General features: G+C 55.8%; 1 protein-coding gene across 1 annotated transcript; it reads right to left on the bottom strand.

The window, feature by feature from the left end:
• Nucleotides 1–12,900: 12,900 nt before the first annotated feature.
• On the bottom strand, nt 12,901–20,436 carry C1QTNF6 (C1q and TNF related 6). Its single transcript, XM_082422221.1, has 3 exons — nt 20,281–20,436; nt 17,715–17,973; nt 12,901–15,235 (listed from the first exon to the last, which is right to left on the bottom strand). Exons 2-3 carry the CDS (start codon nt 17,965–17,967, stop codon nt 14,688–14,690), a joined length of 801 nt encoding a protein of 266 aa, XP_082278347.1. The 5' UTR covers nt 17,968–17,973; nt 20,281–20,436; the 3' UTR covers nt 12,901–14,687.
• Nucleotides 20,437–24,934: the final 4,498 nt, after the last annotated feature.

Genomic DNA, 24,934 nt, shown 5'->3' with positions numbered 1-24,934 from the left:
ATGTCCTTCCCTGCGGTAATCGCTATTCTGGGGCTACAGCCCACAGGAACAGGCTGGGGCTAACTTGGGTGAAACAGAAATAGAAGGATCTGGAGGGAGTGGTTCACAGGTTCTGGAGGCAGCTGAAGACCCAGACCTCGGGGGAGCAGATTCCAGATCAGCTGCGGAGGCCTGGCAGCAAAGATGCCTCCAAGGCACCAACATCCAGCTGTTTCCTGGCCTCATTCCACTAGAATTCAAAGAGTATCATTGGGTGTGATGAGGTCAAATGCCCACCCCTTGTCTGGAGAGGCTGGATGGGGTACTTTGATTGACAGCTTGACCAAGGCCTTACCTAATGCAGGAGGGTAATCTCCAATGGGTGCTGCTACTAGAAACAGGGGCCCAGACAATGCTGAACAAGCAAGAACCAAAGGCGCCAGGCCTCCCCTCTTTGGACCCAGCTTCCTAGCCTCCCAGCCCTACAAGAATGGGATCAGGTCAGATGACCCTGAAAGTTCTTCCAGGAAAGGCATCCTCTGATTAGAGGAATCTGAACTGGGCATCTTCCTTCCCTGGCAGGGGCAGGGAGGGTGGGGGGAGGCGGGGGGTGGGAGAGACTCTTCTCAGCCCTCAGGAGGGGCTCCTGGCATGAGGATGCTTTGCACACCCACCCTGAAGCCCCCCATTTAGAAGAGAACTAGGCAGGGTCAGGGCTGCTGCCTGAGTGGAAAGGAGGGAAGTTTACCTCCTCCCCTACATGTGGCTTAAACCAGTGACCTTGATCTCATGGGCCCCAGGGAGCTCATGAGCCAACCTGAAAGCAGCAGAGGCTGAAGGCCCCCAGGCTGCGTCACCCTCTCTCGGGGCAAGGCCGGAGGAACGCTGTGACTAGCTCATTCCTCGGGGCCTGGAGCTGCTCTCCGGGAAATGACCTAAACTGGAACTCGGGCAGCAACCAACTGTACCCGCCAGGAAGCCCTCGCCCACTCCTGACTGATGAAGGTGACTTGTGCACCCACTTTTCATGGGTCACCACATGGGACCCCTGGAAACAACCCTGGGAGGTAGAAAACAAAGACTGGCGGATGAGAGTGCTCAGGGAGGGGCAGCTCTTAAAGGCAGAACCGAGTCAGACGCTCAGCCATCCAGGCCCCCAACACAGGATTCTCTCTCTGCACCACTTGCCCCCGGCCTCTTCACTCCCCCTGTCTCCCAACCTCCACCTCTTCAGAAGCACCTAGGAGCCCCAGCCTTACCCCTGCCTGAGCCAGGGCTCGAGGACCAACCAGGCCTGGCCAGTGCACCAGGGCCCGGAGGCAGGGGAGCAGGGCTAGGAAGGGGCCAGGGGACACTTCCTTCAGGAGGAAGTGGCTGAGGGCTTCAGGCCTGTGGTTCCAGCCCAGAAGTCCTGCTGGCCCCTGGCTGAAGCCACCTGTGCCCTTCCCGCAGGAAGCAGGGGGCGGCAGGAGCAGAGGGGGCAGGGGAAGCTGCAAGGTATGTGGTTTAGGCTGTGAAGTTCACACCAGGGCGAGCCCGGACACTCGAGTGAGTGGGCCTGCTGAGCCGCCCCTGCCGCCAGGCCCTCTTCCTGTCTCCTTCTCAGCTCTCTCCTGAAACTGCCCTTTGCCTGCCCTCCAACACCTGTCCCTTCTCAGTGCCCAGAGCACAGACCACCAAGAAGTTTCAGAACAGCCCACCTCAGACAGCAGGGGCTCCGGCATCACCAAGACTCCAGAGAGCAGAGCACCAAGAAGGTGAGCTGAAAGAGGGCAGAAAGTTCTAGAAGCCTTCCCTGAGAGGTACCAGGTAACAGTACTGACAACACTTCCCCAGTCCTTACTATGCTCCAGGCCCTGTTCTTAGTTTACAGGTATTAATTCCCGAATATGCCAAGTGCGGTTTGAGGTCTGACAGCACCTGCATCCCCAGGTGCTTGGCAGAAATGCAGTATCTCAGGTCCCACCCCAGACTGAGTCCGAATCTGCATTTTACCCAGGTCCCCAGGTGATTTCTGTGCGCATGGAAGTTTGAGAAGCATCATATTAACTCATTTAATCCTGACAACAGCACTTTCAAGTAGGTACTCATATGATCCTATTTTACAGATGAGGAAACTAAGGCACAAAGAGGTTAAATATTTTGCCCATGGCCACACAGATGGTAAGTGCCAGGGCTGGGACTTGAACCCAGGCCATCTGGCTCCAGAGGACACTCTCCTAACTGCTGGGCTGCCACTGCCTTTGGAACGGGAATTCCAGGCACTGCTGGCCATTCAGTGCCTGTCCTGTTTGTGCTGCTCTGGCCTTCCAGAACCCACTCCAGCCTTCCCACCATTTCACCTTGCCTCTCCAGGGAGAGTCTGAATCATGTCTGAGACTCATGTCTGAGTCTCCCAGGCACAGGAGGTAAGAATACCTAACAATCTGCATGGAGCATTCATCAAGCATCTGTATCGTCCCAGCTCTGGGCTGGGAGTTATGGCAGCTACAAAAGATGCTCAAGATTCAGGTCTGCCTCAGGGGGTCCAGGGCCTAGTTGAGGAGACGGGAGACAGGAAATGGTCACATGGGTGAGTATAACTTTAACTGGAGGTGTTCAGACACTCCCTGTGCAGCTGCCTCTTCAGGGCAGGCCTCGTGGTGGAGGCAGCTTTGAGCCAGACCTTGAAGGCTGAAATGTCTAACACAGGGCAAGGGTCAGAGACCAGCCTGAGCAAAGGGGCAGAGGGGACAGTAGACACAGGTGTAAAGTGGCCCTTGTGGCTGAAGCAGATGCCTGGAGCTTTTTTTTTTTAATAAATATTTCTTTTTTTTGTTTTTGTTTTTGTTTGTTTGTTTGTTTGGGCCGCACCGCACGGCATGTGGGATCTTAGTTCCGCAACTAGGGATCGAACCTGCGCCCCATGGAGTGGAAGCTTGGAGTCCTAACCACTGGACGGCCAAGGAATTCCCTGCCCGGAGCTTTAAGCATCCCCCAGTCCAACCCTCATCCGATGCCAAGCTCCCCTCCCTGCATCTCACCCAGAGTGCCCAAACTCCCCTGAACTCCCCCTGTGTTGAGGAGATTGTTCTTTCCCATAGGGGAAAAGCCAGGCCATCTCTGGTGTGCACACAGATGTATTTATTCAGGCCAGTACACCTGTGTACAGGTGGGTCTCCTTGAAGCACACCTGAGCCATGCAGACCCAGCAGGCCCTGCCGCAACCTGGGGAGTGAGAGATGCCTCATACGCCCAAGGCATCAGCTGTACCAGATGGGTCCCCGCACCTTTAGGCCCTTGAAGTCCTGGCTCCTTGGAGATGCCGCCGTTAATCAGGAGTGTATCTGCAGGGGACCTGCACAGCTGGGGGATCCGTTCCCACAGCAGCTGCCTGGGGGACCCTCCACCAGAGCACTGGCCAGCACTGGAAGGGGCTCCTCAGCAGCTGAGCTCCACCCTGCCTGGAGGAACCCCGAGGCCAGCGTGTCCACGCACACAGCAGTGCACCCCTCTTGACGGCAGTCTCTCTTGAAGGCCCTGAGCACGCGTGTGTAATAAACACAGCCTGACTCCTGGAGGGCTCAAAGCTCTTCCCTGCCTGTGTCCTGGGCGGGGAGTGAGGCTGATACGTGCTCCACGCACGATGCCATTTAATGCCCACTGCAACCACAGGAGCCCCCTCTACCATGGCTCCCACGTAGAGATGAGGACACGCAGGACTTCCTCGTAATCAGGATCTGAGCGCAGGTCGGCGACTCTCGAGTTGAGCTCTGAGCACCCACGCAGGATCCCTTCCCCCTCCCCCTCATTGCCCACCTCCTCCACGCCTGCCTCAGTACTCTGCACACAAAGGGCGCTCAATAAATGCCTTAAGAACACTTGAGTTGGGACTTCTCTGGTGGCACAGTGGTTAAGACTCCGTGCTCCCAATGCAGGGGGCCCAGGTTCCATCCCCAGTCAGGGAACTAGATCCCACATGCATACCGCAACTAAGGGTTTGCATGCTGCAACTAAGGAGCCCACGTGCCGCAACTAAGGAGCCGGAAAGCCACAACTAAGGAGCCAGACTGCCACAACAAAGACCGGATGCAACCAAATAAATAAATAAATAAATATTTTCAAAAAAACAAAAACAAAGAAACGCTTGAGTTAAAACACTGCAGGGCACGGTGACATGTGGGCCCAGAAGTTGCCACCAGAGGGCGATGCATGCCTCTCCCCAGCCTCCACACCAGGCTTGTTCTGCAGGAGGGAGGTGGGGTGAAGGCAAGGAGAATGGCCCAAAGTAGACAGTGGCTGCATCCACCCTGGGGGCTCCAGGTGCCCACAGGACAAGAGGGGGAAGCAAGCAGGGCCCCTTGATTCCAGGAAGGCAGCATGAGGGAAACCCAAGGAAAGCCAAGAGCAGTGACCTGCAAGGAATCTTGGAGACTCTCAGGTCTATCCTCTCCCTGTAGAGATGATGAGTCTGAGCCCAGAGAGAGACAGCTATCAGCCTTAGGTCACACAGCATAGCAGAGGTTTAAACCCTGGCCTCCAGCCTCCCAGATTCCTTCATCCCACTTAACCCTCAGATTCAGAGCAGGGAACTTAACCCAGGTGGTTCCTCACCTTCCTCTAGTCAGTACAGACCAGAAATGGGTTCCTGAGACAGCCCCAGGCCCCGGCCCTCTGCTCCTCCTGCATCTCCTTCTCTCAGCCCTGGGGAAGGCGAACACCTCCACCTCCAACCCTAACTAGCCGAGTGCCGAGGACACACAGTCCTGCACTTCCGGGCCCCATCCACGTTCTCGGCCCTCCATCTCCCTTGTCCTGCTCAGCCGGCCATCCCTTTGCCTCCCAAGTACCACTGCCATGCTTTTGGCCTCAGCTGCTGTCCTCTTAGAATGAAAATCAGATAATGTCCTGTCCCTGCTTAAAAGCCCCCAAAGGCTTCCCACTGCACTTGTGAAGCAACCTCACCTCCTTGCCCTGAAAGACCCAGCCGCGCTGCCCCTGCCCCTGGCTGCCTGTCAACTCCTGGAGGGCTCAAAGCTCTTCCCTGCCTTGACCCTCACCCACACTCCCATTAAGCTCCCGCTGCAGCCTTCCCGGGCCAGCCCCACCCTGTCTAAAGCAGACACGGGCCTGTTCAGTCCCAGCACCTGCCCTTCTCCCCCAGGCATTTGCTGTCATTTATAATTGGTTGGGCATTGGTCAAGGATTTGTTTGGGGTCTGTCCTCCTGGCTGGATTATGGTTCCTCAAGGTCACAGGTCAAGTCCATGGAGACCCATGGCTTCTCTGGCACCTAAAGCCATGTGTGGCTCAGGGTAGGTGCTCAAATTGTATTTGTTGAAAGAATGGGTGGATGGAGGGATGGATGGAGGGATAGATGGGTGGAGGGAGGGATGGATGGATGGAGGGAGGAATGGAAGGACAGATGAAGGGATGGATGGATAGAGGGAGGGATGGAGGGATGAATAGAGGCAAGGTTGGAAGGATGGAAGAAGGAAGGTCTTGGCATTGGGTTGAGAAGGTGTCTATTCATCCCTTCATTAACCTAACAGGGATTTACTGAGCACCTACTGGCAGCACCGTGCTGGGCACTGGGGGAGTCACAGGACGTGTGGGACCTGAAGTCTGTCTAACTCAAGGAAGTGTCTCTTAGTAAGGGAGTAGGACAAATATGCACATAACTATAACTAAGGGAGCACGTCAGTACAATGACTGTCAGGTTGAATTTTCAGGACAGTCCTAGTGTCAAATGATAAGAGTAAGTTCATGTGATTTGATTCTAAACCTTTCAAGGTTTTATCTAAATAAAGTAACAAGGCAGGAGAAATCGTTTTTAAGACTATATAGGCAATTTTGTCTTTAGAAAATGTGGTCATAATGAGTATAAAAAGACATAGAGTAGGCCTAGTTTAAATAAAACACATGCCAGGGAAAAATAAAACAGATCCTTGCTTGACTGGGGCAAGCAGGGAAGACCTCCCCGCATACACCCTTAACCTCCCCAAATTCTAGGACTTGTATTTATCCAGTCAACGAATTTTTATTGAGTACCTACTATGTGGGAAGCTCTCTTCGAGGCTCATGGATTATAACAGTGTAGAGCTTACAGTATGGTGGGGGTGGGGATGTGGGGAGGCAGTGGCCGTGGGCGGCCAGGGACCATAAACGCAACAGCCAAGCAACTTCCGTAGGGAGTTCGGAGAAGACAAGCGCTGGGGGAAAGGAAAGAGCAGGATACATGGGATCGGGAGCACAGATTTAAATGAGGCGGCTAGAGGAGACCTCACGAGCAGGTGATGTGAAAATCTGAAAGAAGGGCGGAGCCAGGCAGCACTGGAGAAGGGATAAAAAAATATAGAGTGTCTCCTAAGTTTGCACAGCAACTGATAGCTCCCTGAAATGTGCCCCAATATCCCCAGTCCACACCTTTGCCCGTGCCAGCCTAGGAGTTCCACATGGGATGAGGTGGACTTGTTCTCAAAAAGTATTTGCGGGATTTGTGGATTGGATTGAACAAAATGGAACACTACCTGCAACCTTCTTCACCTTCCTCCTAGCAAACTCCTACTCATCCTTCAAGACCCAAATATATATGGGCAGAGTTGGTTGCTCTCTCTTCTGAGCTACCCACCTTTATACAAACTTTGCACCATATACAAGTTTCTTTTATAGTCCCCAGTGTACTGTACTTCCCTAGTTTGCCCGCAGGTCTAGGCTTTCCCATGAACTAGGAGCCCTTGAGAGGATCTGACTTGTCCCAGGTGTTTTTAGATGCCTAGAGCCTCCTGGAGACGCTTGATTAGTGGTGACAGACTTGAAATGACCTATTGTCCTTCAGTGCTCCCTCTCAGGTAAGTGGTTTGCATTTCTGCGGACCTGGGGTACATTAGTTGAGGTCCTTTTAGAATTCAACTCCTGTTAGTTAACATTGAAAAAAGGTGACACTGGAAATGAAGGCAAGGAGCTTGAGCCCCAACCAAATCTCGGGAAGGGAAAGATCAGGGCAGCCCCAGGCTCCGTGGTCAGCTCCAGCAGTGGCTCTGCTGGGGTTGGGGACTCCCTTACAGCTACCAAGTACCCTGGCCACCAGGGGGCAGGGTAAAGTAGAGAGAACGGCCCTGGGTAGGGTAAAGTGGTGGTGAGGGGTCCCAGGGAAAGAGGAAATTGAGCCTGGGGACCACACCCAAAGTACCTCCCTCACAGGGCCCTGCCCCACCCAAGCCTGGCCACCCCTTCACCTTGTGTGAGAGGCCCAGGGACTCCAGCCCAGTTTGAATGGTCAGTGCAATGGAGGTACATGCCTGGCAAACCACCGGGGGGCTGCATTTTTTTTTTTTAATAAATTTATTTATTTTGTTTATTTATTTTTGGCTGTGTTGGGTCTTCGTTGCTGCGCGCGGGCTTTCTCTAGTTGCGGTGAGCGGGGGTTACTCTTCATTGCAGTGTGTGGGCTTCTCATTGCGGTGGCTTCTCTCGTTGTGGAGCACGGGCTCTAGGCACGCGGCTTCAGTAGTTGCGGCACGCGGGCTCAGTAGTTGTGGCTCACGGGCTCTAGATCACAGGCTCAGTAGTTGTGGCACACGGGCTTAGTTGCTCCGCGGCATGTGGGATCTTCCCAGACCAGGGATCGAACCTGTGTCCCCTGCCTTGGCAGGCGGATTCTCAACCACTGCGCCACCAGGGAAGCCCCAGTGGGGGCTGCATTTTTAAAGAAGGCCTTCTTTTGAAAAAATTAAAATTGTAACTTTTGCCAATTTCTATGGTGTAGGTACTGCCACCACGGCCGATCTCAAGCTAACACTGTGATGTGCAATCTGGCTCCAGCACACCATTGGCTGTGGGTGTCGAGGTGCAAGGGCACGAGCTCCTCACAGACTCCTGTAAGGGAGTCCTGCCCTATCATGAGACTGACCAAAGAGCTTGGGGAGGTGTTGCAGCCTCCGAGAAATAATAGCTCAGGATGTGGGTTTGAATCCGGCATCCACCTCTGACCCAATGACCTTAACCTCCTTCAGATGCCGCCCACCGGCTAGATCCAAAATCCCAGGTCCTGCACACCTGCTCCTTCCTGCCTCCTGGCCTTTCTTTCAGTTTCTGGGAAGTGCTGAGCAGTTTCCTATCTCCAGGCCTTTGCCCACGTGGGTCCCTCCACCTGCGGTTCTGTCTCCCCCTCTCACCCTCCGGGGCTCAGCTGCACCACCTCTTCCTCAGAGAGGCCATCTCAGACCAACCCCCCAACCTTCCAAATTAGCTTCTTCCATTATTACTTTGAGAACACTTACCCTAATGTGAGGTCCTAGTGTGACGATCTGTATAACGTTCATCTCCCCTACTAGACAGTAAGCCCCACGAGGGCAGGGACCGTATGGGCTTTTGTTCACTGTTTTGCCCCCTCTGCCCAGCACAGAGCAGGGCCAATCATGGGTAGTGAACCCCAAACTGTTGAATGAATGAACATATGACACAGGAAGGAAATTATCCAAATACAGTTTCTTCTTCTGAAAAATGAGTATAATAAAATGTCTACCTTCAGATAATATTTAAACCTATAAAGAGCCTACTCTGCGCCAGGATTTTCATAGACTTACTCCTTTAATCCTCACGACAGCTCTCTGGGGTAGATGCTGTTATTATTATCCCCATTTTCTAGGTGAGGAAACTGAGGCACAGAGAGGTCAGGAGGTGACCTGCTCTCCTTTATCCGGTTAGATCTGAACCCAGGCAGCATCTGTCTCCCGCAGCCTCGGTTAATCTCAGGGAAGCTCAACTCTTTGCGGGGAGGGTTGGGGAGGGCTCGCAGAGGTGATGACATTTGGTGCTGCTATAGCCCCCGTGCCCCGAGACCTCGAAGCCCAGTGGGCAAGGCTAATAACGGATAAGCGCTGTGATCAGGGATCACTCAGGGCCAAGGCTGTCCCCCAAGTCTGAGAAGTCTTCCTAGAACCAAGATACCCTGGCCGAGGAAGATAGCCGCATCTGATGATGTGTCTGGAGAGCTTTGATGAGAAATGAACCAGCAGTGCTCTTGACCACTTCTCCCCGGCCACAACACTTCTGATCTCACTCGGGAGTTCAGCCTAGACCCTTGGGGCTCACAGGCAAATCTTGCTTCCCATCGTCCCGTTCTCCTTCCCAGGGGTTGGGTTAGTTGTGGTCACATGATCAGTTCTGGCCAATGAAAAGCGAGCAGGGGCTGCTGGGTGAAAGAATCTCTAGCTCTTCTTTCACTCCCCCTCGTGATGCCTGATGTGACACCTGGACAGCCATCTTGTGGCCACCACCTTGTGGCTGCCATCCTGTGGCCCTGAGGGAAGGTGGCTTGAGAACAAAGCTGTTGCACTAAGTGGGCCGAGTGGAAATACGGGACAGATCAGGGTCCTTAGTGATTTTGCTGAGCTGCTGAATTAACCAGCCCCAGAGCTGCCCCACCCTGGGATTTAGGGTTATTTTTCCTTTTTTGAAGCTCTGTGTTCAATATGTGTTCCTTGTACCCAAGATCATCCTAACAAACACAGCAAGGATATGTAACAAAAAGCAGAGAGAGGAAAGGAGTCTTGTCCAGGTACTTGCGTTTCAAAATAAGAAGGAAAGAGCTGCATTCCCAGCCAAGAGCTTTGGGAGAGGATGCTCTGAGTAGACACATAGTCCCCTCTACCCTAACACCCAAGATGCCCCGGGGGGAGGCAGGCAGAGGGGAGGAAAGGAGTGTCAGTGCTGGGGTTCCTGGTGAATGTGGATCCCAGCCCCTCCTTCCCAGCTGAGACTGGCAAGGGCTCCAGGGAAGACCCCCAGCAGGTCTGGGGCATCTGAGACTCAGAGGGGCTGTTCCTCTCTTCCCAGGCAGAACCCCGGGGAGGTGGCTGAGACCCCAGGGAAGAAATGGCCAGATAGTGCATCCAGGCAGATAGGCCTGGGCTCAGACGGCCCTCTGAGGGATACCGAATTTGTGAGATAAGCACTCGTGCAGAGAGGACCCGGATGTCCCAAGAGGAATGAGGACCCAGGAGGCTCTGCAGGAATGGGCGTAGTTCAGCAGGTATGTAGGCGGAACCGGGAGCCTGGAGCAGAGGGGATATTGACACACTCAGCAGATGTCCTTTGGACATGCACTGCCAGGTGACCCTTCCTTTGCCGGGATGTGGCGCTCAGATGCAGCCCCCAGGAAATGTGGTAAGAGAAGAACCCCAGCTGGCCAAAATCGCATTTCTTCAACTTCAGCCGAATGGAAATTAAGCTTAGTCATGGAGAAATAAAGCAAGTTCTATTCTGTGTACATCTGAGTTTGCGGCATCAACTCATTCCGAGCAGTGGTGAAGAGCAGTCAGCCACCGGCAACCCCACCACGAACACCAACACCACTGCTTCCCTGCAGAGGGTCCCCTGTTTCCTCCATGTGCCCGCACCCCAATTACTACTTCCTCCTGTCCACGCCACCACCTGCAGGCGACCTCACACCTCATCCGGACCCTGAGCTGCAACCCCAAGCCTTGCTGCTGGCCACCCAGCCTCCCATCTTCCTGGGTTTGCAGACCAGCTGCTCCCAGCCACGCTGGCTTAGCTCCGTGCCCTCTTGACTCATGTCATGGAAATCCCTCCTTCCTTTCTGGCTCCTGCAGCCACCCACTGGCCCCAGCTCTCCCCAGCTCAGCCCCACCCATGATGTTCTTGACATCTGTTTCTGATCTTGTTGAGTTTCTGCCCATGTTTTTCCCTTCCTCCAGATGTACACGTGGCAGCATGTGGCTACTGAGACAGGCCTGCGGAGCTGGCAGGAGGGGAGGGAGCAGGAGAGTCGCAGGATCTTATCCCCTGGCCCAGGATTCCTGGTTCTTGCTTCCCGCTGTTCCTCTCTCCCTATGCTCAGTAAAAGTCATTCATCCAACAAACGCTCTCCACTCTTCAAGGACCCACATGCCAGCTGCTGCTAATACACAAACACCATTACAGTCGGTCCTCACTCAGGGCAAGAAAGGGATGGTCCCCGGGGTGGGGAGGTGGCTACACGGGCATTTCGCTAGCTCGCTGGGGTCACCAGGACTACACACTGCAGATCCCCAGAGGGATGTTGTCCCCACAGACCCGGCAGCGGGCTGAGGGGGGCCTCTGGTTTCCCAGGGCCCTTGACAAAGGAGCTCCACCAAGAGCTTACCTGTTGGGAGAGTCTCCATAACAAAGATCTAGTGGCTCTTACCCCCCCACTGACGATATGCCTCCAAGTCAGGAACTGGGATGCCATGGGAACAACTAGCCCAGACAGACCAGAGGCCGCCTCTGAAGCATGGATGGAGAAGTGTTTGTAGCAGGTCCAATTAGACAACAGAGGGCTGCCGGTCTTGGAGCCCTGAACTAATGTGGTCTGGAAATGTCTGGGGCCTTTCGCCTCAGCTTGCAAAGGGCAAGCTTCAGTCCTCCTGCAGGTGCTTGGCAAGTAGTGTCAAAAGCTTTTCTGCCTCAGTAATCAGCAAATCAAGTCCTCATGATGTCCATGACCAAAGGCTCCTGCCTGGCACTGGAGGTGACCTTTACCACCAATGTCGGAGCAGGGGTGCTGGTGAGGCCGATGATACTTCAGCAGATCCTGGGCCAAAAGTGGGCAGTGGGACGGCTCCCCTGAGTAGCCTCTGACCTGTTAGGGCCTCTTGGGTGAGAGCTGCGAGGCCTTCAGGTGTGGTGGGAAACCTCCTTCGGGGGCCAGATGGGCTCCAAGGAAACTAAGACTTATGTCTCCCCCTGCCTGGGTGGCTGCAGGCTCAGGTGAATCCTGGGGCAGTTATGGTGGATTTGTCTGTATAGCATCCTCTTCCACGTGGTACCCAGAGAGCCATCAGACACAGGCACGCAGGCAGGGCAGATGCCCCCATCAAGCCAATAAGGGGAGTCGCCACTGATTACATTAGGTATTTTTATGTGAGTAGCTACTATGCTAGCTTAGAAGTCAGAACCCACCAAGACTGCCCGTTGTAGGACATGGGGCACTTTCCACCAGAGAATATCTAGCTGTTCTCTGGCAAATATTACACACAAAACATGAGACAAGAGCCCCAAGTGAGGATCTGTGGTTTGTTCAGCACGTCCAAGTGCCTCACTAGAACATAAACTCCATGGGTGTTCTCCATGGGGAGGTGATGGATGGCGCCTCCACTTGCAGCCTCCAAGCCTAGCGGCGTACCCAGCATACAGTAGGTGCTCAGTAGTTGTGGTTCAAAGGATGAACGCAGGGACTTCCCTAGTGGCGCCATGGTTAAGAATCCGTCTGCCAATGTAGGGGACACGGGTTCGAGCCCTGATCCGGGAAGATCCCACATGCCGCGGAGCAACTAAGCCCATGCACCACAACTACTGAGCCTGCACTCTAGAGCCCACGAGCCACAACTACTGAGCCCGCGTGTCACAACTACTGAAGCCCACGCGCCTAGAGCCTGTGCTCCGCAACAAGAGAAGCCACTGCAACGAGAAGCCTGTGCACCACAACGAAGAGTAGCCCCCGCTCGCCGCAACTAGAGAAAGCCTGCACACAGCAACGAAGACCCAATGCAGCCAAAAATTAATTAATTAATTAATTAATTAAAATTTTTTTTAAAAAGGATGAATGCAGTGCTCACCGGGCAACCTCCCTTCTAGTCCTTATGGCCACCCCATGAGATAGATGATCATCATTCCCATTTTACAGACAAGGAGACTGAGGCTTCGAGATGTGAGGACTTTCCCGGGGCCACAGCCAGGGCACGGCACGACAGACCCTGAGCTGGTTCCACTGCCTCCAAGGCACACCAGCTGAGTGAGTGACCGAGGCGGGCTGGTTCTTTTGTGGGTGGCGAGCACGTGGAATGGAGCCCTGGCCTGCCTTGGTCCCTCTGGGGCCCTGAACCTGGGCCCAGCAGAACAGGATGGGCTGCCCTCCCAAGGTGGGCAAAGGAAACCGAGCAGAAAGAACCAGGCTGAATTGCCAAGAAGACGCACAACTTTTAATCATGCTGGACAAGCAGGGCAGGGGTGAAGTCGGGCTGGGGGTGGTTGTACAGAACCAGCCTTCACGGCACCGGGTCAGGCCCTGCTGCCAGCCCCCAGCCATGCAGCCATGGCTCCCCTGGCTATGAGGAAGCACCAGAGACCACCACCGGGGCCCCCTCTGCCCTGGAGTCCGCATAAGCACCAATGGGCGGAGGCCGTCTCCCTCTGGGGAGAGGTTCAGGCCACCTGGGGTTGCGGAAGGGGAAGGCTGGGTGCCACCAGGCTGTCCCACCCTGGGAGAGGGGGAAGGGACAGCAGTCCTGATGTCCCTCACTTGGCCTCAGCCTCGCCCAGCGCCTCCCTTGGCATCATGGCTCAGAGGAGGGTCCCCCCAATTGACCTGGAATGTTGCTCGCTTTGGTTCCCCAGACCTGCTGAGGGGTCCAAAGCCCGGTGCCCTCTGTCCTGGCTCATTGCCCGGCAGCATTTGTAAAGGCAGCAGCAGGCCAGAGGCGGCTCTGCTGGGCAGGAGCTGCCCACCCGGGGCCTCAGCACCTTAACAGAGCCTGGAGAGCCGGAGGCACTGGGCTGGCGAGAGACACCAAGGAGGTCAGAGCACCTGGGGACAGACGTCAGTGTCTGACAGTGGCTGGGAGCGTGGGAGAACTGAGGCCCAAGCACCTTTGGCAAAGCGGGCTGAGCACGGCCCTGACAGCCGCCCGGCAGCGGGGCAGGGAGGGCGTGTGCTGAGGAGGGTAGGAGCTCTCACAGGCTTCCATCCCAGCCGCGTGGGGAGCTATGGGTCTGGGCCCCCTTTCCCCAAAATGCCCCCTAACCCCTGGGTCCTCTCCTCACAGCACCTTTCCCCTGACCAAGGCCCCCCTGGGTTTGCTTTAATGATGGGCATTGGGCAAAAAAGAAAGGACCAGGCAGAGGATTCCCCCCACCTGGGGTACCCTATCCTGCCAGCCTTGGGGAGTGGTGGGTAATGGGGGGCCACAGTGCCTGAATGCCCAGAACACAGACTTGTGTGATCAGAGACCCATGTGTTTCCCCGGGTCTGGTTTCAGAACCTGTGTCTCCCCACCCTGGCTGGATTGGGTGCTCATCGAGAGCAGGGCCTGTGTCGGGTTCACCTCAGCCTTCCCGGAGCCTGGCACAGAGCAGGCGCTCAGTGAGTATTTGATGACTGAATCAATGAACTGTGGCTGCACAAGTCGGGGCGCAGACAGGAGTTCAGAGAGAAGGGAGAAGGCGCAAGAGACAAGAGGAGGGGGTATCCTAGAAGGATGAGAGAATTTAAGGATGTTGGGAAGATTCTAGAATGTTTGGAAGATTCCAGAATGTTCAGAGAGTACCAGAATGTTGTGAAAGTTATAGGACCTGGTTACTCAAGTTGGGTCCATAGACCAGCAGCACCAGCATCACCCAGGAACGTCCTAGAAATGCAAAATCCTGGGTCCGTGCCGCACCTGCTGAATCAGAACCAGCATTTTAGCACAATCCCTGGGTGATACGGATGCACACTCAAGTTTGAAAAGTGCTGGTCTAAAAGGTTGGGAAAGTTCTAGAAGATTTAGGTTAGGAGGTTTCTGAAAATGTCCAAGAGAGGAGAGAGGCCCGAACAGACTGGGAGGGGTGATGGAGGGAAGGAAAGAGGAGGAAGCCTGCCCAGAATGCCAGGTCCCAGGGCCGACTTTACAGACCGGCAGACTGAGGCCCCGCAGGGGACAGACCTGCCCGTGGCCACCCCAGGCCAGAGCTGCCCCATGGGAGGCACTAATCGTCCTCGGGCTTGATGAGGTGGCCGCTGAAGGTGATGTAGGTGTCGATGTCGTCGCTGTAGACGGCGTTCTCACGCTCACGCTTGAAGAGCCGCGCCCAAACACGGTCGCCGGGTGCCAAGGCCAGCATCACACTCTGGCTCTGCATGATGCTGCGGTCGCTGGGCTGCGCGTACAGGATGACGGCTGCCTCGTCGTTGTGCACGACGTGCACGTAGGTCTCCTTGAAGTTCCAGCTGTGCACGTTGAGGCTGAAGAAGTAGAGGCCACGCAGGGGGGCGACGAAGTGGCCGGCAGCCAGGTTGAAGTGCCCGTCCGGGTTCACGAAGACTGTGTCGAAGAGCAGCGGCTGGAAACCCTCGCTGCTGTGCAGGGCCGTCTTGCGGCCCACCGAGAAGGCTGAGAAGCGCATCTGACACGGGCTGCCGGGGCTGCCTGCTTGCCCCTTGGCACCCTTGGTGCCCTGGGGGCCGCGCTCCCCCCGGGGGCCCTCCCTGCCCAGCTTCCCGGGCGAGCCCAGCAGGCCTCGGTCCCCTTTGTCACCTGCGGAGACAAAAAGGAGAAAAGTCAGAGCAGGCACCCACGCCTGCACCCAGGGGGCTCCAAAGCGTTTGCAGAAGGCTCGCCCCTGCCCAGAGACGGCAGGCCAGAGAAGAGCCAGCACCTACTGAGCACCTACTGCATGCCAGGCATCGCCACCCCGAGCGCCCCTCTAAAGGAGACACCATGTCCACCTCCACTCACAGGGAGGTGAAGGGACTCGGCCGGGTGGCACGGCTTAGGGGCAGGGAAGCAGGACACCAGCTGCGGTCTGTCTCCACGCCAGCCTGCTCCCTCCTCAGCAGCGAGGCTCTCACTGTGGTCTCTGCCAGACCAGGCCTGGACCCCAGTTGTCACTGCACCCGGCGGAACTCCAGGGGGATGTGGGCGTGGCATTTCTGCCCCAGAGAAGGGATCACCCGGACGGAAGTGTCCAGAGTCGGAGCCAGGCAGCCCTTGGTGGGCGTTACCGCCCCTCTGCACGACCTGGGGCCTTCATGTTGGTGTCTTGGGATTTTTTTGTCTGTATCTTGAAGAGGATCACGCGCACCTCACAGGGATGTTCCTGAGCCCTCTGGGAAAGCACCGGGTGAACTCTGCAGATACGAGGCAGGACGATTCACCCAGCACTGCCCAGCCCACCTCCCCCTGCCCAGGGCTCTGGCAGCATCTGCCCTGGTTCCCAGGCAGGCACGCCTCTGGCCAGCCCTTGTTCCAGGCTGATCTTGAACGCAAGAAAAGCAGGTGACCACCTACTTTTTACTTTTTTACCACCTACTTCTTGAGGGACCAGATCCCAAATAGTTCCCTGCTGCCTGTCACAGAGCCTGCAATCACACCCTTAGCCTCAGCCCTCTGAATGAACTAGACAGTCCTGTGTTGTCCCGGGGTCCCCTATGACCACGGCAATGCTGCTGGGAAGAGAGAAAGAAGGGGCAGAAAAGAGGGCACAGGCCCTCGGAGGAGAAGCCTGGAGAGAAGCAGGCAGGAGGGGGTCCATGGCTCTGTGGAGGTCTTCCTCACTGGCCTCGTTGGTGAACTACCTACCTCATCATGTGCCCTGCACGTTACAGCTTGCAGAGCACTTGTTTCGCCCCAGCCCCAAGGGAGGGCGTGAAGGGTAGTTATAAGAGGGGGTTACCTTCTCCTTTTTACAAATGAGGCAGCAAGCCCAGGGAGGGAGAGACAAGCCTGCCCCACGCAGCAAGGGAGCTGCAGAGCTGGGGCTGGGACCCCGGACTCCTGACACCAGCCAGGCGCCTTCTGCCCAGCAGGCAGCTAGCCTGGCCCAGGAGAGGTGACATGGGGTCTTAAGGAGGATAGTGAGGGGGGAGTGCAGTCAGCACCCAAGCACCTCGTCAACCTCACACAGAGGGCTCTGTTGGCCTTGGGGAAGCAGTGATGTGTGAGGTGGTGGGCAAAGTAGGGAGAGGACAAGAGGGGTCCTCAACTACAAAATCTGAAGGCGCGAGGGTCTCAGGTGCCAGCTGACCCTCTGGAGTCCTCGGCGACAAATCCTAGCTCTGCCCCTAACAGCTGTGAGACCCCAGGAGAGCTCCTCCCCTCTCAGAGGCTCAGTTTCCCCATCTGCAAGGTGGGAGGAATGACAACATACTGAACCTGCGAGGTTGTCGTGAGCAAAGACAGAGGTTAAGGATGTCAAGGGCTGGCCCCAGGACTAGCCATTCACAGCCCCCAACAGCAGAAGTAGCTTCCTTGAGATTTGGTTTTAGAGGACAGGCAGCCAGCTCTCACCTGGGCGGCCCTAGTGGCCCCCACGGCTCTCCCCGATTCTACCCTTGTCTATTCTCCACAGAAATTAGAGTGATCCATTTGAAACCTAAGCTGGGCCAGGTCCCTCCTCTGCTCAAACCCTCCCCCACTCCCCATCTCACTCAGAGGAGGAGCCCACGTCTGATCTGTTTTGTCTCCAACCTTGCTCCTCCCCTTGCCCCCTGTTCCTTAAACACATGAGGTCCACTCTGGCCCCAGGGCCTTTGCACCTACTATGCACTCTGCCTGGAATGCTCTTCCCCAGAGATCCACGTGGCTTCTCCCCACCTTCTCAGTGAGACCTACACTGACCACCCCCATTTAATATGCAACCTGCCTCCCACAGCTGCACTCCAGACACCCCTTACCCTGCTCCACCTCATCACTTCCATAGCATTTATCACCTTCCGTCTCATTAACTTGGGTGATACGTTTATTGCTCACTGTCTGCCTCCCCCACTAGAACAGAAGCTCCACAGTGGTGGCATCTCCGTCTGATGTGTACACGCTCCATCCCAGAATTCAGAATGGTCCTGGTATGCAGTAGGTACTTAATAAATGTGTGAATGAAAGAAAAGGTCTGGGACAGTTTTCTGTCCAGGTTTCTTCTGCTCCTTCCACCTCACCTCCCTGAGCCCAGGAAGAGATCCCCACGCCCTCCCTGTCCCCGACCAGGCCAGTCCAGCCCAAGCCACATGTGGGTCCTCACCCTTCAGGATGGTGATGTTAATGTAGGGCCTGACCTCAGGCAGCATGTACGGGAGGGCGGACGGAGAGGCCAAGGACTCATGTGCAGCATCAGCGAGGACCAGGGGGTCCTCAGAGTCACAGCACCGTCGACAGAGCCCAGGGGAACTAGAGGCCACGGCTTCCCCAGAGGTGGGCTCCTCGGTGGGGATTCCAAACACAGAGAGAGGGTGCAGGAGCACTGCCCAGAGGAGGCCCAGGGCAGCTATCCCCATGGCGACCTGGAGCAGGGAAGGAGGGACACAAATACATTACCTTGACATCTACACTCTGCTGATGCCCAGCGCGGATGCCACCACCCACAGCACGTGCGTTCCTGACATAACTCGGGGAGGGGGCATTAGTGCCCCCATTTAACAGATGAGAAGACAGAGGCCTACACAGGGAAGCAAGTTCTCCAAGGTCACAAAGAGACTTGTGGTAGTGCAGGGCCTGGAGGCTGAGTCTCCTGGAACCCAGTCCCTGGGCATCTCTGGCACACGTGGGCCCACGAAGGAGGACCCCCTCTGAAGACGAGGGTCCTGGGGGGCGTTTGCTGGGGTGGGTGAGGAAGATGCCCTGCTGCCTATGTGTCATAGCCAATGAGACTGTAAAATGCTTTTCCCACCCTCCCAACCTCCCTCTGGCTTGTCTTCTTGCCCCAGACTCCACCGTCACTGGAGGGCGAGGTAGAAGAAGGTGCCCCTCGGGACAGACAAATTAGAAACAAACAAACAAAAGAAGTCCCTGCAGAAATGCACACTGAAGGTGTGAAGCTGGTGTCAGCCCACCTCCTTGCTCAGCATGTTTGTACAGTCAACAACCTACCAACTCAACCTCACACAAGAAGCCCTGCAGGGAAAGGAGCAGGAGAGAGTAAATTCATTGGAAGATGGTCGTGTCAATCATCATAGACCTGCCAATCAGCTGCCAAGGTGGTAAGTTGGAACTAAGGGGCAGGAACCAGGAGGTCTGGAAAATTCAAAAGGAACAGGAAAGTCCAAGGGTTTGTGAGGATCTGTCTTTGGCCTTGGCCAAGAAGGGATCCAGAGTTCACGGAGAGGGGCAGAAAGCAGCCTGGACAGCAGTGACTGGAGACAAGCCGGGGCTGGGTGGGCAGGAAGCCAGGCAAAGAGCCTTTGAGGTGGTGGCAGTCTTTGGGGGCTGGAACCGAGTTATCGCAGGATCAGAAACACTTTTGAAACCAGACTGGTTTTTACACTTCTGGTGTTCTTTGTTTATTTCCTTTTGTTCTCCTTTAACATTTAGTACAATTCAAAAATATTTTTCTGTGGTTAATATGTGTAGAGAAGATAAAATTATTATTTTTTTTAAATGCCATTCTAACCTAACCTGAACACCGAGGTAGGAGTTGGGTTTTAAAGGGGCAGGAGGCCTCCCCCCAACAACCCCCTCCCTGCTCCCTGCGGGCGGGGTAGGAGCAGGAGAAGAGGGGGGTGGGCAGGCAGTCTCCAGAGCCATCACCCCTCTCCTGAAGATGATCATTCCCAAGCCTCCCCTGCCTCCCCGGCCCCCATTCTGCTTTCCTGGTTCTGCTCAATAAGGCACGTCAAATCTTCAGAGATCAACATCCCTTCTGTCCGAGATTATGACCCTTAGCTTTTATTCGTAAATTACACATCCCAGTGGTTTTGAGAAGAGCAAAATCCCCTCTTTTTCTTCCCATAGATGTGACCTCATGGGAAAAGATGAGGCTTTGGAGTCAGACTGGAGATCCCAGAATAGTTTACAAGCTGTGTGACCGAGGGCTAGTGGCTTAACGTCTCTGGGCTTCTTGCTCCTTGACATTTACAAGGAGGAGACAACACCACCTTCCTCCCCAGGTTATTTGGGAGGATTTAAATGCAGGGAAATTGCCTGACTTGTAAAAGACTCGTAATTAAACGTTTGTTCCTTTCTCTGCTGGCCAACACAACCTCTCCCCAGGGCCTGCATGGGATAGGAAGAGCAGAACTGTTCCCAGAGGATTAAAACTGTCTGGGGACATTTCTGTTGGCCTAGCCAGCTGAGAGTCAAAAAATCTGTGACACAGAACTGTGACCTGGTTGGGGGGTGGGGAGGGGGGATGCAGGAAGCAGGAAGCAAAGCAGCCTTTAACAAAAGTAATAATAACCACAGCCATGGTCACTGACTGTCCCTGGAGGAAGGTGTCACACAGGGATCAAATGTGAGGGACCACGCCATTGGGGGTGATTTGGGAGTCCCTGCTGCCTCCATGAGGGAACTGGGGCCTCTTTGGGGTGGGGGGAGGGCCAGGCCCTGCTGAGCTGAGTTGGTGCCTGTCCAGACAGGGGTGGGCACAAGACAGGAGCATCGGAGGGCAGCCCTTCACCAGGGCTAAAGTCTCAGTCAAAGGAGGGAATGGGGAAGGGAGACCCTAGAGGGGCTGGCCGGGGTCAGAAGGAGAGAGCAGGGCCCCGAGATGTGAGATGTGTCCAGGAAGAGAGGAGAAAGGAGAGGAATACCAGGCTCTGACCCCAACCCCCTCTGCCCTGCTGGAGGAAGTTGCAGGACCTCCCATCACTCACCCAGTGTCCTGCAGCCTCAAACAGCAGCTCACGGACCCCGGGCCTCTGGGCCGCCTCTGGTTCCTTGGTCCATGTTTGCAATTATAACTTGTTGCTGGCCCAGAATCCCAGGCCCGGAGGGCTGGCCAAGGAGGGAGGGAGAAAGGGATGGAGGCAGAGCAGAGGGAGGGAGGGAGGGCGGAGGGAGCGGGCTGAGCTGGCTTCCCACTTCCCCTCCTCCCTGCTCCCTCCCCTCCAGCCTCTGGGTTCTTCGGAGATACAGGGAGCTGAGGATTTCCTTGGCTTAACTCTTTGGTGGTCCTAGAGGGTCTTGTTTAATTCAGAGATGCCATAAAGTTCCAGCAGGAAGGGGTCTGAGGCCCCTGATGGGAAATCGAGGCTGGGAAGGGGGAAGGGCAGGGAGCCCCAGAAGTTGCTCAGGAAGGGGAAGGCAGTGCTGGAATCCCCATGCCGGGGGCTCCAGCCTAGGCTGAAGAGCTCGTTAGTTCTGAGTCACTGAGGCAGGAGGCATGGAGGGGGCATGGGCACCAGCCCAGTAGCCTCAGGTTCAAATCCTGGCACTGACACCCACTGGCCAGTCCCTTCCCCTCTCAGATCCTAGTTGTCTGTAGAACTCCACTCCCCAGCCCCATTCGTGCCAGTCACAAGAGGAAGTTTAGTAAATGTTTGTTGAGTGAAGGTCTCACCTCCTCCGAGATCAGGTAAGAGTATCAGGGAAGGGTGGCAGCCAGGTCAATAGCCCCACCCCCAATGGACACCAAAGTCCTCCTCCTCTGCCTGGAAATGCTGCCATGATTATCCATCTTCCTGGTCTTCTACAGCCAATCCACCTGTGGAAATGACCCCCAACAAGGTCACAGGAGCGCAGCCTGTACAGAATGCCCCTGGGCCTCTGCTTCCTTCTGGGTACACTGCAGGAGGCTTTGCAAAGGCTGCAGCCCTGGTTCCCTGGGGTCAGAGACCCCTGTGCAAAGACTCTCTCAAACATCCCTCGCCCTCTAGCCCCCTCTCATTCTACATTTGTTGAGTACTTACTGCCTGGGCCAGGCTTCATCTTTGCAGGGGTTTTTGGGAGCCAAAGGGTATTTACATCCATTTTTTTACTCTTCTTGGGAAAGGGAGCTAGTGGTGGGAGCTGATGTGACTTACACAGGGTCACACAGTTAGTGAAGAGGAACCACAACCCTACAGAATGGAAGTGCTCTCTGTCCTACCGGAGTTCCCACGATGGCACAGCTGGGCACGGTTGTGGGCAAAGGCTGCAATTCAGGGCCTGCCCCCTGGGCAGAGAGAGGTGGTGACATTATCACTCTCAGGAGACACAAGAATGCAGCGACCTAGGGGGATTTTTTGAAGTCTGGGGCTTTGGGCACTAACTGCCAGGCCCCACTCACAGCTGGGCAAAGTGTGGAGGATGGAACAGCCCTGGCTGTGTGTCCTTGACCATCTCCCATCTCTCAGCTTCTGTTTTTTTTATTACTTTGGGGGATAAACACACAACAGAATATCCAGGCCTGGAAGGACCCTTAGAGATGATCTAATCCAATTCCTTAATCTGTCCAGCAGGGACACTGTGACCAGGGAGGGCAAGTCTTTGGCTCAAGGTCAAACAGCAGACTGGAGTCCAAGTTGGGATGAGAGCCAGACTCCCCCAACTTCTAGTTTTGTGCTGCTTCCCCCTCCCGACCCACTTGGAGTACCCCACCCTCACCCCAGGCCTACTTAGGGGTTCAAGGGGCCCCAAAGGAAAGCAGATGGAAGGCTTAAGGACACTGGGGAAACTGCCAGGTCCACACTGACTATGCCCTCTACGTGGCCCTGCCCCAGGCAGCATTCCCAGGGCACGGAGCCAGGGCTGCAGAGGGAGGGAGGGAGGCGCGGGAGCCCCCTCCCCACCCTCGCCTCACTGCTGCCACCAGAGGGAAAAGGGCTGAGTCAGCAGCACTGGAGCAGAACACAGCTCCTGGCTGTCTCACGGAGATCTGGCTTAGGAAGCCTAGCATCTGAGGAAACTGCGAAGAGAAGGGAAGACGGATGGGGGATGTGGAGAAGCAGGGTGGGGACACAGAAGTGGTTTGGTCCAGGGCCCATTGTGTGCTCCCTGCCTCGCTCAACAGCCCCTCTGCAGAGAAGGAGCCTCATCTCACTTGACAGGTGAGGAGGCTGAGGTCTGGAAAAGCACATGATTCTCATCAGGTTCTAGGACCAGCTCCTTTGACTCCCAGCCAATGTCAATGCCCCAGAAAAGGGTCCCTTAACTCGCCTTGGTCCAAGGCAGCTGGCTGGGGGCAGGGCAGACAAGAGAGCAGGACTCAGGAATATTATACACTACTCTAATATTTTTCCTCCCTCTCTCTTTCACCATGTCGCAAATTACCCCATTTGTGCATCAGCCCTTGGTCTCCCAGCCATTCTGAGGATCTCCCCAGCAGGCCAGCCAGGCAGCTTGGAGACAAGAGCCCCAGCCCTGGGGCAGACAAAACTGGGTTACGTCTCAGCTCCACCTCCTTCTAGCTTTGTGTCCTTGGGCATGTCTCCCTACCTCTGAGCCTTGGTGACCCGAGGCCAGAGGAACATGAGGAGGCCAAGACCATCTGAGCAGCCTGGTGGGATTACCCATGGGGGTACTCTACACCAGCCACCAAGCAGTGCTTCTCCGGGGTTAAACCTTGAATAGGGTGAGGGCATGAGCCCATTCTCCTCATGCACACAGATGAGGCACACACTCACCAACTCTCAGAACCAAGCTCCTAGCCACATCCACCTTCCAGCCCAAGGTTGGGAAGAAGATATAAAAATAGTGACATTTAGTCAGTGCTTACAAAGTACCAAGAACCCTTCATGCATTTTTGAAAAATGTGTGCCTGTCAAAAAGTGAGACAGAACCCAAAACATGATTCCCAGAGTCAGCTATGCAAGTCGTGTTTGGCAAGTCACAGATCTAATTGTTCTAGGACGGTAATAAAGAAACTAAACAAAGGAAACCGTGAGCGCCACCAACTGGGGAGAGGCTATGCGCCTGGCACCCACCCCGTTCCACCCCGGGCTTGTGATGCTCCCCACCCGCCCCCTTCTTAGCTAAGGAGGGGAGAAGGAGGAAGATGAAGGGCCCACTAAGACGTGCTAGGGGCTGGCTGGGGCGCCCGTTCCCTCACTTCTTCCTCCAAACCCCACTTCCTGCAAAGTGGGCAGAGGGTCCAATGAGACCCTCTCTCTCCAAGGCAGCTCGCTCACTCGGCTTCCGGGTTCTGCATACCCCTCCTTCGACTAGCTGGGTGATCCCGGGTGAACTTCGCTCTCCGGACTCAGTTTCTCCGTCCTGGGCTTTTCAGCAACCCATTTGTGTTCCTACGGGTGTTAATCCGAGTTGGGCGAGTTTAATCCCATTTTACAGAAGGGGAAAGAGAATCCCCAAGGGGCCCAGAGAAGGAAAGAGCCAGCCCCATCCCAGTCCTCCTGGACCCTGACGAGGACCCTGTTGTTACAGAGTGGGAAACTGAGGCTCAGGGAAACAGGTGCAGCAACTGGCTCCCTCCCCACGGCTGACTAGCGGCAGAGCCAGATGATGGGGTTGCCAAGGCACGCGGGAGGCCAGCGCCATCCTCCCCGCTTCTCTCCGCAGAATTAAGGGGAGTGACTCCCACCCCCAAGCCGGGGAAGCCCCTCCATGCCCACCCGCTTCGGGCTCAAACCCTGGGAAAAGACTGCCGCCAGCTGCAGCCACTCTCGGCACCACCTAGCGCTCAGCCAGACCAGACTCCCGCCACGGAGAAACCCGCCGGCTTGTGGACGGAGGGAGCGGCTCTGCTCCGGCCACCGCGCCTCTAACCGGGAAGCAGACAGCGAGACAAGAGAAACGAGCCGCTGCGGCGCCGGGGAGGGGCCTTTGCGAGTCCAGCTCCCGGCGGAGTCGAACAGAACCGAGCAAAGCCGAACTTGGCCGAGCAGAGCCGAGTCCGGCCGAGCCCAGCGTGTCCGGCCGATTATCGCCGGGTCTGACCGAGTGGATCCGAGTGGTGCCGAATAGAGCCGAGTCCGGCAGAGCGGAGCGGCTGAGGACGCCAAGCGGAGAGGGGAAGGTTACGCGGCGCCCCCTGCTGGACACAGAGCACAGCGCTGGCGTCGGCCAGAGCCAACCGGCCGCCTCCTGGTCCTGCGACAGTCCTGTGAGATGGGACTACCGAGCCCATTTTATGGATGAGGAAACTGAGGCTCCAAGAGGTTTTGAGTCTGGCCCAAAGGCACGCAGAGCTAAGAAGTGGTGGCTGTGAGGCTCGAAATGGATTGTGTGGCCGTGAGCTCACCTGCCACACCACCCATGTCAATGGTCATTGTGTGTTTGCTTTGTTCTCCCCATAATTGCTGCCATTTATCATGGTCAGCAAGGAGGAAGGACCCACCCTATCTGATGAGCGGGCGGAAGGCCTGCACCGGAGCACAGAGACAACCCCTCCTCTTACAGATGGCGAAACCCAGCAGGCTCTGGGCACACTGACCAAGCGCAGCAAGGCCAGCAGTTCCTGTGTGCAAATATTGACATGTTTCCTGGTCATTAACGCAGAGAGCAGGACCGAGAGGCCCCGTACTCCTGCAGGCCTCATTTTCCCTTCCTGTTAACAAGATGGCCAGAGGGCAGGAGCTCCTGGCTGTGTAC

The sequence above is a fragment of the Balaenoptera physalus genome (genome assembly GCF_965194825.1).
Source record: "Balaenoptera physalus genome assembly, chromosome: 13".
Classification (NCBI taxonomy): domain Eukaryota; kingdom Metazoa; phylum Chordata; class Mammalia; order Artiodactyla; family Balaenopteridae; genus Balaenoptera; species Balaenoptera physalus.
Note: the sequence above shows the minus strand (reverse complement) of the source record. Positions and strands in the feature narration are given on the sequence as shown.